Here is a 13367-nt window from a genome sequence, read left to right on the forward strand (position 1 = left end):
TGATGTTCTGAACGTGTGGTTAATCTCATGAGCCCTACAGACCCAATGTAGAGCTGCAAGCAGAAGAATGACTTAATAAGGTGGGTGCTTGTTTTCCTTTAACTTTAGGATCTTTTGCACAGTAATATGCTAATGTAAACAAAGGCTAAGGGAGAAGACAAAAGTTGGAAGAATGTTATGCTTCTCCAGTGAGAAATCATGAAGGCCATGTCTAAAGTGGGGTGGCTGGGATAGACACTAGGGATTGGCCAAATGGAGGAGTCTCTACATTGCCTGTAGAACATTTCTGCACGATTGCTTGAGGAAGAATGCACAGAGGTAGTCAGAGTAGGTCTGACACCCTCCAAAGCAACTACCAGCACACAAATCTCCCCTGTTGAAGGATTGCTCCCTATCCAGGAGTTTTGTCCAGCTCTGGAGACTGACCTAAGAACACACACTGAATGTCTAAATGGGCTTCCTTGTCCCTCAAGCTTATTTGCCTCCTGTTTCTGTAATCCTTCCAGTCACTCCTTGTTGTCAAGTTAATACCCCTTCCATTTCCTTTGCTTGTTTCAAACCCATTCTTCATATTGATCTTTTGCCCTAATTTGAAGTTGACTTCGATAACGTGATCCTTGGCTCCAGCCACACATAACAGGAAACGTATGGTCAGGGGACAAGAAGGCTAAAGTGGGCCAGGAGAGTCCCTCCAATCCCATGCCTCTCAGTGTGTGAGCTCCATACCAACAAGGCACAATAATCCTCGCTGCCGGGAGCCTGGGGAAATCAGGAAACTAACCTACCATTCTGTTCCGTGGTTTGATGAAGGTTTTCAGGAACCTAGAAGAACCCTGGGAAAGTTAGTAAGATGCCTCAAAATGGACTCAAATGAATCACACCTAAGCTTATTATATCCAAATCCTTTTACAAACATCACAGCAAGTCAATAAATGAGATTTTCATAAATCTAAATAGGAAGCTTTAGCTTTAGCCATTGGGATCACAAATGCATTTGAGACAAAATAGACATGGATTTGGGACTTTACTGGCAGGAAGTGACTTCTATGAGAGAAGTTATGAATAAGCACATTCCTTTTGAAGGTTAAGAACATTATTTTACATGACTTATCAAGTGGGAATATTCACATTTGTTGGATTTCAGAGTTTCTAACTAAACCCAGGAACCAGATTTCCTTTAAAGCATGCATGGATCACTTAGAGCTTAAACCAGGCCCCAGGAAAATAGTCTTTATCACTATGTTGGCTTAAATTCTGTCTAGAATGGGGGACCCTAATCCTTGTAAAACTAACCACAGCTGTTAGCTCCATAGGTATAAGCCTAAATGATGAATTCAAATAAATTAATTCACTTATTCATTCAATAAAGATTTATTATATATTTACTGTACTCAGATTCTATGTTGGCAATGAATTTAAGAATGAATGTAACCTAGCCTTGCCCCAAGAAGTGTATAGCCTTGTTGGAAACAGGTAACAAAATACAAAACAGTAGATTTGTGCTAGGAATCATGGAGCCTCAGAGCTGGGGTACCTAAATGTGGAGGATGGGAGAGGGCCTCACAAATGAGGAAGAGTGTCAAGGATGAGCACAAGCCAGACGAAGAGGTTTGGGAAATCAGGTGGGGTGCAGGAGAGTAACAGTGCTCCAGGCTGGAGGGGAGTGAGGAGTAAGCAATCACCATGATTTTGATGAACTGTAAGCAGCTTGGTATTGCCGGTGTGACTAAAAAAAAAAAAAAAAGTCAGTAAAATAGACCGAAAATGGAGAGGTCAGCTCAGGTCATGTTTAAAGTTTCTCAAGTTTGATAAACTATAGAACTCTTTCTCAATACAGTTTATTCCTGAGCCCCAATATATTAATGCAAGAATATCAGAGAATAGGAACCTTCACAGATAAATAAAACATTCTCACTGCTTGTGTCTGAGCACAGTTTGAAAATCACTTCTGTAGGAGGTCAGACAACAATACATGTTTGCTAAGGGGAGTGGAGTGGTCAGATTTGAATTTTAGCTCCATTACTTGAGCTACAAGGTAGAGAGTGGGGTTAATGATGCTGGAAGGTTAGTGAAGGTAATTCATACCTGATTGAGGCAAAAAGCTGGAGGTGAGAAATATGTCAGGGTACACATGGCACAGGGGGCTGATTTATTAGATTTACTACATGAGGGAGAAGGAGGTATCAAGGATAATGCTCAGAGTTCCAGCTTATGTAACTGGGTTGGAGACTACAGAAAGTACATGCAATTTATATATAATGTGTTTGAGTGTGGGGCAGGGACATGAGCAAAATGGGAAATTTAGTGGTGAGCAGAAAATTGGACACGAGGAAATCTGAAGCTCAGAAGAGAAATTCAGAATCAGATGTATATCCGTGAGTCATCACCATCATCACCAACACCATGATCACAAGAACTGTTTAAGGAGTGCTTACAAAGTTCTTCATATGTACTCTCATGTAACCTTGACAGCAACACTGTAAGGGAGATACTGAGAGGAAGCTGAGGTCCAGGGAGGCTGAGTATCATGCTCAAGATCACACAACTAGGAAGCAGGAGATGTAGGATGCTTGGGTCTCTCTGGCTTAAAATACCTGCTCTTCACCTTCACCACTGAGAGATGGATGTCTCCAGGGAAGCCTGGAGAGCCTGACCCTCAAGAGAAGAGCAGACTGTTTCAGGCAGTATCAGAATGGACAGAATGGGTGGCTGAAAACACATACCCAGTATTCCTCCTCAGCAACTGAATACATATAGATTCAGAGGCCAGGCATGGAAGTATTGATAAATGTGTGGAGAATCTCAGTCTCTCACAAAAGAAAGTCATGGGAGAAATAAGTGAATTAGAGAGTCCTTCACCTAATTAAAGTATTAAAATTCAAGATTTTATTTAAAAAAAACCCACAATTCTGACAACACAAAAACATCTTCCATTAGAATAACCATAGCCTTCTAGTTTGGCCTATCTTTACTAATTTCCTCTAGGCAAACTACATAACAAAAACATAACAACACTTGATAAAGGATAAATAAGCAAGGATGTAGTAAGGAAACTTTGTAGATTTTGTGACTTTTAAAAAGTGCTCCAACACAGAGTTTTCATATTTTTTGCAAGACTGAATGAAAAGGCACAGGCCTATTATGTAATTCAGTGGTCCATACATAAAGAACTATGAGAGAAATTCTTTCTGAAGAGTGATAAGGAAATGTCTGCACATCTGAAATAATTTGGGAAGCTTCCTTGATCTGTCAATGCGGACTTTTGCTAGGTCTTGTAGGTCTCCTGGGACTAATGTTAGGGTCTAACTTTGCCCTCTCACATTTAGTTATTATTTTTCAAAATAAGGATGTCTATTCAGGATGTCTATAATTTATTTTATAACACTTTGGTATTCTCAGTATGATACTATTGATATATATGTGCCAGTTAGTTTAACCTTTAATCCTAGGAGCTGTCCAGGAATGCACAGAACAAGGCAGTCAGCTGGCATTGTATTTGAAAGGGTCATACCCCAGAGTCTTGCAGAGTCAACTTCAAGTCCTTTGGATTTAGGTAGATGTATCCACAATCAACACTTCAATTATTATCACACTGACTGCAGGAGATTGGTCTTTATTGATGAACTAGTGCCTAGTCAATTATTATGATAGATGTATCAATGGGTTCCCTTGGTGAAAACAAAGGCATTGAAAGATATGTAGATGATCTAATATAGTTAAACACTCCTTAGTCTAAATAGACTGCATGGAAGATTCCATTGAAGCTTATATCCTGTACTTCATAGAAATGAGGCCCATAGTTTTATCCCCAATCATTCTGTACTCAGACACTCGAATAGGGGGATTTCTGATTGAAAGATGCTGATTGAAGGCACAGAAGCCTGTCTCTAGAGTATTGCTATGTCCACCTGAAGTGAATGTTGCATACAAGGTGTGGTCATGGTCAAAATATCTAAAATGACAGAGACCTATAGTTTCATTGAGTTTACAGAACAGGTTTTGCTCTTGATTTGCTAATAAATGTTTATCTAATAAATATCACACTGTCTGTTGAATCTAGACTTGGCTGCCTTTCATTATAACCTGGTAGTGATGTTATAGGGAGAAGTTTTCTCTCAGAATCTTCTTGGGTGTCCACCATTATCTAACCAAAAAAAAAAAAAAAAGATACCCAACTGTTTTACCAAATTTGACTTCCATCAGTTAAAAAGAATGCTATAAAATGGTTAATATGATAAATCATCTCAAAGTGTTTTAGAAGAATGTAAATATATATTTTTGTGATTAAGAAAACTATTCTCTGAATATATCTGTTTCCAAAATAACCTTCACTTTCTGCAAAATATTAGGTCTAAAATAGTCTACATGGCTCAACAAAAAGCATTTGCATACTTTAAGGTGCAAAGGAAATTCTAAAAATAAACAACATTCAAGTGATAAAGGAATATCCTGGTTGAAATTTAAAATACACAGAGAAATCAAAGGGCAATGACATTTTATAAGATAGCTTGAAATATAATGAAGTCAGTCATAATTACATTTTATAACTGCATTTTAAGAAGAGATAGAAGAAATTCATTTGATTCCTTTCTCTGCTGCCAGCAATTAAATCTATAGTTCAAAGATCTGAATACGTCATATTTTAAACAATGGATCATTTCAGCTTGTTTCTATCCCAACTCAAAAGAAAACAGAGATACTCAGTAGTGAGATAATTGAATCAATTATATTTCAACAAGCAATTTGGAGAAAGATCCCAGTCTGACACTTCAAAACCATTCTGGACCTCAGTATCAAATACCAATTTTCACACAAACTAGCCATGACAACTCTCAGAGGCAGTACCAAAGAACATGTTCATCAAGAAGCCCTCTCAGATGCTTCCATTTTTCCAAGTGGGGAATGGTAAAGCATCAATCAAAATTTACCAGGGAAATCAAAGATAGGAATTTGATCAATTACAAAATGCCCACAGCAGCGATGAGATCCTACACACACCCTAAAAAATATACTGTACCCACTGATAATATTTTACCTTTTTAAAATACTGTCCTGGAGTTTATACAGATCATGAGTTTATATGGATAATACATTTTGGTATTTTTTCTCTTTTTTTTTTTTTTTGAGACATCATTAATCCTCCAAACAGTGAAGCAGGTATGGCTTTTCACATACTGCTATTTCACATATATTTAAAATGTAGTGAGGGCAATTTAATTGAATTCAGCCCATGTATCATAATAAAATATATGATTATTTCCCCTGGAAACTTGATATAGTTGAGAGTGACTAAGAATAAAACCCTACTGTGTTGTATTTTTCTCTCCTAGTCACTCCATAGTGGATTGTCCTAGGCTTGCAAGATCATCTACTCAGAGCTAGTAAAGTAAAATTAACATAGCATGAGAGAAAAACAATAATTTTTCATTCTCTTTATCATCACCACCACCTATCCCTCACTCCTCCCCACAAGCATCAACAGTGTAGCAGCAGAAATCAGCACAGTCTATCTGGAACAGAACCACCAGGATCCCAAAACCATATAGAATCTATTCTGCAGAAACAAAACTAAACTGACCTTTTATTTTTTTAAACCAAGCCCATGCTGGCCATGCTTCATAATCAGAAATGAAAAGTAAAACTAGACTTGTCTTATCTTGCCTTTGATGTTCATAATATTCATACATATCTAGCAGACATTTTAATTAAAAAACAAAACAAAACAAAAAAAACCAGGACACTGAGAACCTGGAAAAGCCAAAATGGGCAAGCAGAATGTAATTTCTCAAGACTGCTTTAATCTCTAAGTATCATTACCATTTAGACCTACACAACATGGTAGTCATTTAGTACATGGAGCCACTGAGCACTTGAAATGCACTTGGTCCAAACTGTGATGTATTATAAGTATAAAACACACACCAGATTCTGAAGACTTTATTTAAAAAAAATTAAAACACTGTATTAACATTTAAAAATATTACTTATATGTTAAAATGGTCATCTTTTGGATATACCGAGTTAAATATATTATTAAAATTGATTTTGCTTGTTTATTTTTACTTATTTTAATGTGGCTACTAAAATATCACTATTACATACATAGCTTGCATTTGTGGCCTACAGTGTATTTCTATCGAACAGCAATGATCCAACAGAAATACACAACAAACACTAAAATATGTGGTAAACCTTGTGGAAAATTCTACTATTTGACCATTTGGCTTAGAACTTGTAAAAACTTTGCCAGGCAGCATAATGCAGTTTTAAAAGCATATGTCCTACTGAAGACAATGATGCTTTCCATATTCTAATGAGGGACATAACTCAAGAGTGTTTGGAGGGTAAAAAATGACAAGGAGACTTTGGTGGAAAAAAAAAAAAAAAACTACCAGCTCAAGCTAACTCTAGCTCGAATTTTTCTGGTTCCCAGACCCAGTAAGTGATTTCTACTTCAGAGGAAAGCTCTCCTTCTTTGCACGGAGGTTCAAGGATAAACAGTTAAAGAATTGTGACCAGGTATGAACAAGTGAAGGAACATTCCTAAGGGCTCTGAGGTCCTGCCTGGTGAACAACGAGGACAGGGGGGAGATGAGGGATTCTTCACTGCTCAGGGCTCACAGGACATCTCCCCTCCTTCATCTCCAGCCCTTTCCTTCCCTTCCTAGCTTGCTTGCTCCTACCCCCATCCATTTCCCCTCTGCTGGTTACTCTGCACACTTCTTTTTCCCCTTCCAATTCCAACTGCATCTCCCTCACTGTAGTCCTTCTCCTTTCTTCCTCTGACTTTCCTTTTCCCATGAATTTCTTGTTAAATTTAGGTTAAATAGTCAGAAGGTGGCCCTGAAATATATTTTAATAGACTTTACATTGTCTCACCTTTTTTAAGAAGACACAGGAAAGAAATGGGAAAAGAACTAAACATTCAGATACGTGAAAGGTGAAAGTGTTTTTTACTTCTACAAGGCTCCTTATTGGGCTCTTACTGTTGTTCCCTTTTTTGCTTTTGTCCTTCATGGTTAGTGACCTTCCGCTTATCCCCCCTCCCCACAGTCTTAGAGTAATATGGGTCAAGACAAAATCTTCATCCGAATCACCTAAGCAGTTTCCCAGGCCTCTCTAGACCCTAAATTGTATTCTTTGGGTAGGAATCAGATTCTTAGGAGTGTAAGTTAGCAAAATAAATAAACTATCCATAATTTTTGATGTTGATGCATGTCCTACAAATATCTGATATATCAAAAGTACCTACTGAAAAGTACATTGGATGTTCTAAAAATGATAGCTTATAGGGAAGAAGTTCAATTATTGACTTTAGTATTTGGAAAAAAATTAAGAAAAGAACAAGCCCAAACTGACCAGCAAATATTATCAAAGCATTTTTTAACAGAATTCTTTTGAGGTTGGGGTAAGTTAATTTAAGATTTCTATTATGGGTTTCTTGGAATGTATTTCAGAGTCATTTAGCAAAAAGACTGACAGTCATTTCTCAAAAAACATGGTCATTCAACTCAAGTCATACATTTTACATTCTGCTGAAAGTGATTACACAGTTAAAGAACTACAAAACTGGGCCTCCCTGGTGGCGCAGTGGTTGAGAGTCCGCCTGCCGATGCAGGGGATACGGGTTCGTGCCCCGGTCTGGGAGGATCCCATATGCCGCGGAGCGGCTGGGCCCGTGAGCCATGGCCGCTGGGCCTGCGCGTCCGGAGCCTGTGCTCCGCAACGGGAGAGGCCACAGCAGTGAGAGGCCCACATACCGCAAAAAGAAAAAAAAAAAAAAAAAAAAAAAAAAAAAAAAAAAGAACTACAAAACTGTTTAAGTATCAAAATACTTTTTGCATAATAAAACTTTTTGAAAGGCATAAAATCTAGAGTCACTTCCTCCTAATACTGTCTTTGGTTATTGTCTAAAATAAGTTTTTTTGGCGGATTTTTCAACAGCTATGTTACACTAGTTAGCAATTTATAGTTGAATTTTAGGAATCAGTATGTTAATAAATTAGATCAAAACACAGGAAATTCTATTACAATTAGGATAATGAATTAAAATTTGTGCTTTTGATGTTCCAAGGCTTTGAACTCATAGAGTTTTGACATAATGTTTAATAAACACATATGTTTACTATTATAAACAGCCTCTCAATCCCCAAGAAATTAAGCCAAGGGAATGTATTTCTGGACTGAAATAACCAGTACTTTTATTCAAAAACAAATAAAATATTTCTATTTTTAAAAATAATTTCATCAGAAGTTCCCTATTTCATCAAGAATAAACATTTAGATTATCAATAGCCAACTTTATGTCACAACATAAACACAGAAAGGGAAGCAGAAAAATCACCAGTCATACCTTATTATGTGTCTGAGTCTGTCCAACCAGGATGAGGATGTTGGATGAGATGATAGACAGGCAGAAGTTAATCAGAATTATGGACCTCTCAGAGCGTATGTACCTAGCCAGAGAGAGAAAGTGTCCAACTTTAAAATTCAACAGAAAGATGAGAAATTCTCTATTATGTAAATTGGTGGAATTCATCCAGAAAAAGACATTAACATGAAGCCTTTACATGAGAAAAAATATTTAAAAAGTTGTTTTTAAGAAAGATTTTTCTTAGAGACCCAATTTTACTGTGACTTATAGTGTCCAAGAGACCTTAAATTTATTTTTCTTTAGACATTAGTGTGGACAACATGGCAGTTCTGACAGAAGCTAAATTGCACATCTGTTATCACCATAACTTTTTTTACTAGAAGTACAAAATTTCTTAGAACGATATCAATTAGTATCATTACCTTCCTATTTGTGTATATGTAATATGCTAATTATTATCATTTACATCAACCAGTAGAAACTGAAAACCAAAAGGAAAAACCCCACAGATTCTCAAATAGCCTCCTTATTTACTAGGAAGATGCCTTTACTCTCATGAAACCATGAACAATTTTCATCCACCACTTCACTCGCTCAAGTATTTTTATATAGTTAGGCTGTTACTCTTTATGTTTTTCTTTTCCTGAATAATTGTTCCAAAACAAGAAAAAAGAAAATGAATCTTTACTGCTAAAATCTAATCCAATCCACAGATGATAATTCATCGTTAGGCTGGAAAATTAGCTGGAGCCTGCCATATTTTACCCATATGGAGAAGTATTTATATACAGTCTGTCATATAATTTTTAAGCACATCAAGAATGTAAGCCCAGGGGTAAAATGGGAATAAAGTCGCAGACCTATTAGAGAATGGACTTGAGGATATGGGGAGGGGGTAGGGTAAGCTGGGATGAAGTGAGAGAGTGGCATGGACTTATATACACTACCAAATGTAAAATAGATCGCTAGTGGGAAGCAGCTGCATAGCACAGGGAGGTCAGCTCCGTGGTTTGTGACCACCTAAAGGGGTGGGATAGGGAGGGTGGGAGGGAGGGAGACGCAAGAGGGAAGAGATATGGGAACATATGTATATGTATCTTTGTTATAAAGCAGAAACTAACACACCATTGTAAAGAAAAAAAAAAAAAAAAAAAAGAATGTAAGCCATGGAGAAAACTGCTCAGAATCAAATGTTCTACCAGATGTTTACCCTAAAACGGTAGCAGCTATCTTGCTTTACTGTACCCTGTGGTAGATCACTGAGTGACAGTAACAAAAAGATATATTTGTTCTTGCTATGTATTTGAGAGTGTTCAATTTGTGTTAGAACATGAACTCACTGTCCACAGCCCACAGCGTGGGCTTCCCTGTGCAGTGTTCCATGGGGGTGCCAGAGATCTGAAGGCACTCTTTGGAAGGTAAAAATCTATCAAAGTTCTCTCTCTCTGTTTGTGAGGAATATTTAGGCAGAGATCCTACATTCCATCACATGTTTCAGAAAAGAAAGTAAAACAAAAACAAGAGTAATAATAAAATATACAAAGACATTTTTTAATATAAAAGAATCTTCCTTTCTTCACAGAACAAACATAGAATGAACCTAGGTGGACCCTCAATAAAAATGGCCTCAAGAGTAGCTTAATCTTGTCCCTGCATCATCAGTATCTAAAAATATAATAAACCACACACTGGGATGCTGAAAACATCAAATATTAAGTTGTTTCTTTTTTTTTTTTTTTTTTTTTGGTTGGGGATGTATCATTAAAACGTTTAAGGGCTGCACACAGTTGACCCTTTATGTGATATTAAAGGTTTCCATGATAGCACAAGTACACAGATGACATTACTGAAAGGCTTTCGTTGATATTATTTGCTCAGTAAATAGAAAAATCATGGTAATGAAGACCTAGACTGACCACTCTGAAGAGTCTTTAGATGTTTTCATTTTCATTAACATTGTGACATTATTGCCTTAAAAATTGCTATAAAATGTCTCAACTTTCAAAACTTTTTATAAATGTGCTTTATGTTTTAAACAAAGTTTGTGAATGCATCATTTCAGTACATGGATTAAAAGGACATGCTCAGTTGCTCTGTGATGTAATGTAATTCTACAGAACATATCTGTAGATTGAGAGAACGTAACAATGGATTCATTTTTTGATGAATATTTCTAATGAGCTACATGAGACATCAGCAAATTTCAAAGTGGTATATTATATATAAAATAATTCTGATGTTCACACATTTTACACATCATTAGAAAAGCAAAAAATAAACTAAACCTTTTAATTAGAAAAAAAAGGCAGTAAGATCCTGACATGAGTATTATCATACAGAAATGTTACTAGGTATATTTAATGTTTACAAAATGCATTGAATTCGTCATGCTACAAGATTCACTTAATAGTTTATGAATCTTGAAACTTCTATCAAATTATTAAGATTACTTCAATTCTGCTACCTGTAGACAATGAGTTGATGGCCACTAACGGTTAGGAATTCAAATTTATGTTGTTTCTTAGTACTGTCTTCTAAACTTCTCAGTTTCATGTCAAGTTTGGATAGATCCTTTCAGGTGCTAATTCCTAGAAAGCTATTGCGATAGGTGATTTTCCTGGATTTTCTGGATTACAGCAAACTTCCCTATGGACTAAATAATCCTGTACTTCTTTGATAAATTTTATATATCATTTATACTAGCAGTGTTTGTGCTAGCGTTAGCCATATGTATTGAGGCGTGAAGAGAAGGTGTAATTGGTGGCTGAACCCTAAGTACTGAGAAATGGAACTTGGTTCTGAATACTTCAGTGAGTATGAATTATGATGCCATTGATGAATTGTGATACTATTACCTAGTATCCTGGCCCATAAACACTACCTCATTTCCTGAGAAATACCATTCAGGCAATTGTGGGAGAGAAAGTCTTCTTCCCAGCCGTTGTCTGTCTTGCTCTTGCATTACCAGGACAATGCCTGCTTGACTGAGCCCTGAACCCTGGATTCTACTGTCTACAATGTTATGCAAGCATTTCTTCCATTTCATGAGACTGGCCATATATTATCAGATTCCCTCATTTGGTATTTCACTACCCTGCATGGTAAGGCAGAACCTCTATTACGTATCTGTACCAATGGACCAAGAATGTGTACATATTTTATTTTTGTATGAAGCATGAAAATCTTAATACCTTTGACAATATAATATCCTGGACAATTAATTTTTGTCCTCAAAAGAGTAAAAAATATAATGGAGAACAATGATTTTTTTTCAAAAAATGGATGTTAAATCAAATGATCTTTCCTTATTAAATTGTAATTAATTTTTCAATGAAATTGTTTTTGTTTTGTTTTGTTTTGTTTTGTTTTGTTTTTGTGGTACGTGGACCTCTCACTGTTGTGGCCTCTACTGTTGTGGAGCACAGGCTCCGGACGCACAGGCTCAGCAGCCATGGCTCACGGGCCCAGCCGCTCCACGGCATGTGGGATCCTCCCGGACCGGGGCACGAACCCGTGTCCCCTGTATTGGCAGGCGGACTCTCAACCACTGTGCCACCAGGGAAGCCCCGAAATTGTTTTTTATCTTAAGTAAAACCTAAGTAAAATACTAGGCCTGGCTACCTTTGGAATTTTAATATTTCAAATATTCAGGAAATAATACATAATTATTTATTTGCTAATATGGTAACTGTTTTAGAACATTTTAAAGTAATCAAAATGAATATAAAAATGTTTAACATTTGAAAATTTATTGGGAATTTTAGTTATATACTAGTTATCAATATGTCAGTAGACATAATAAACTTCACAAGTCTAATTCTCATTAACAGAACAAGAACAAATCTTAGAGAACTACTAAATTTTCATACAATGTCAAACAGATGTAATTTCACATATTATAGAACAGTATTTTTCAATCACTTCCCCTTGTTTATGTATTTTTATGACTTTTTAAAATCAGTTTGTCAAAATCTGACTTGTTGGAAACATTCAGCTGAGAAGTCTTTTCTAAAGCTTTATGGTATTGTATTAATGCATTAATATTATAGAAGACTTTACACATTGGGGCACACTGAAAGCATGTGTTTAAAACTTAAGCATTTGGAGACCATATTTCTATAACAGAGAAATTAATTTGACTGTATCATTAAACTCTCAAGCTCAATAGCAGTTGGGATAAATATAAACAACACATAGACTGAACTTGGGGCATTAAGAGTACCATGCTTGGGGGTAAGCAACTTGTTGAAGGCTACCATCATTTGAATTGGGAAGAAAAGTGTGTGTGTGTGTGTGTGTGTGTTTTGTTTACTTTCCCATTATAGGAAAATACAGACAAGAAAATTAAGTAAACACTTATTTAGTGTTATTGAGCTCATTTATTATAGCTCAATCACGGCAATTATAATTCTGTTTTCAAAGTACTTCTTTCAGTAAATTAAGAAAACATGAGACATATAATAGTTATTATATTCCTTGATTTAACTCTGAATAACCGAACATTCCATTTCTAGTGTATTAATTGACTACATACCTCCATAATGCTGCATAGACAACGGCTAGGGTGATCAAGGCCAAGCAAGAAAGGCCACTGCCTACAATTAGGGTAACTGAAGGTGTACTAGAGGATTCCATGATCTGTAAATTAAACAAAAGAAGCAAAAAAAAAAAAAAAGAGAGAGAGAGAGAGAGAGAGAATTTTTAAAATAAATTAAAATAACTTCTAAACTCAACAAAACTATCCTAACACTCAAAAATAGCCAATATAGTTGTTATAGTAACCAGATAATTACCCAGTAACCACTCTGTTCACATATTCTCAACCTCTAAAATGACTAATTCTAGCTACTCCCTCTCTCCCACTGTGAAGTAATGAAGGCCTTAAGAGTTTTCAATGCTTGATTGTGGCATATACCCACTTACGGCTTTCTAAAATAAATAAATGAAGCTACAACTTGGTCAACATTAACATGTTAAATTTCATCTAGTTTAA

At 36.2% G+C, this 13367-nt stretch overlaps 1 protein-coding gene across 1 annotated transcript in view; it reads right to left on the reverse strand.

The window, feature by feature from the left end:
- The window catches only part of ADGRB3 (adhesion G protein-coupled receptor B3), a gene marked incomplete at both ends in the record, with an annotated part of 792585 nt that overhangs the window by 133776 nt on the left and 645442 nt on the right, over positions 1-13367 (reverse strand). The window contains 2 exons of the mRNA XM_081251355.1: positions 8354-8456; positions 12909-13012. Of these exons, the coding sequence (XP_081107481.1) occupies positions 8354-8456; positions 12909-13012 (207 nt within the window). The remainder of the gene's footprint in view (positions 1-8353; positions 8457-12908; positions 13013-13367) is intronic.

Source organism: Mesoplodon bidens (assembly GCF_964165515.1).
Source record: "Mesoplodon bidens genome assembly, chromosome: 12".
Classification (NCBI taxonomy): domain Eukaryota; kingdom Metazoa; phylum Chordata; class Mammalia; order Artiodactyla; family Ziphiidae; genus Mesoplodon; species Mesoplodon bidens.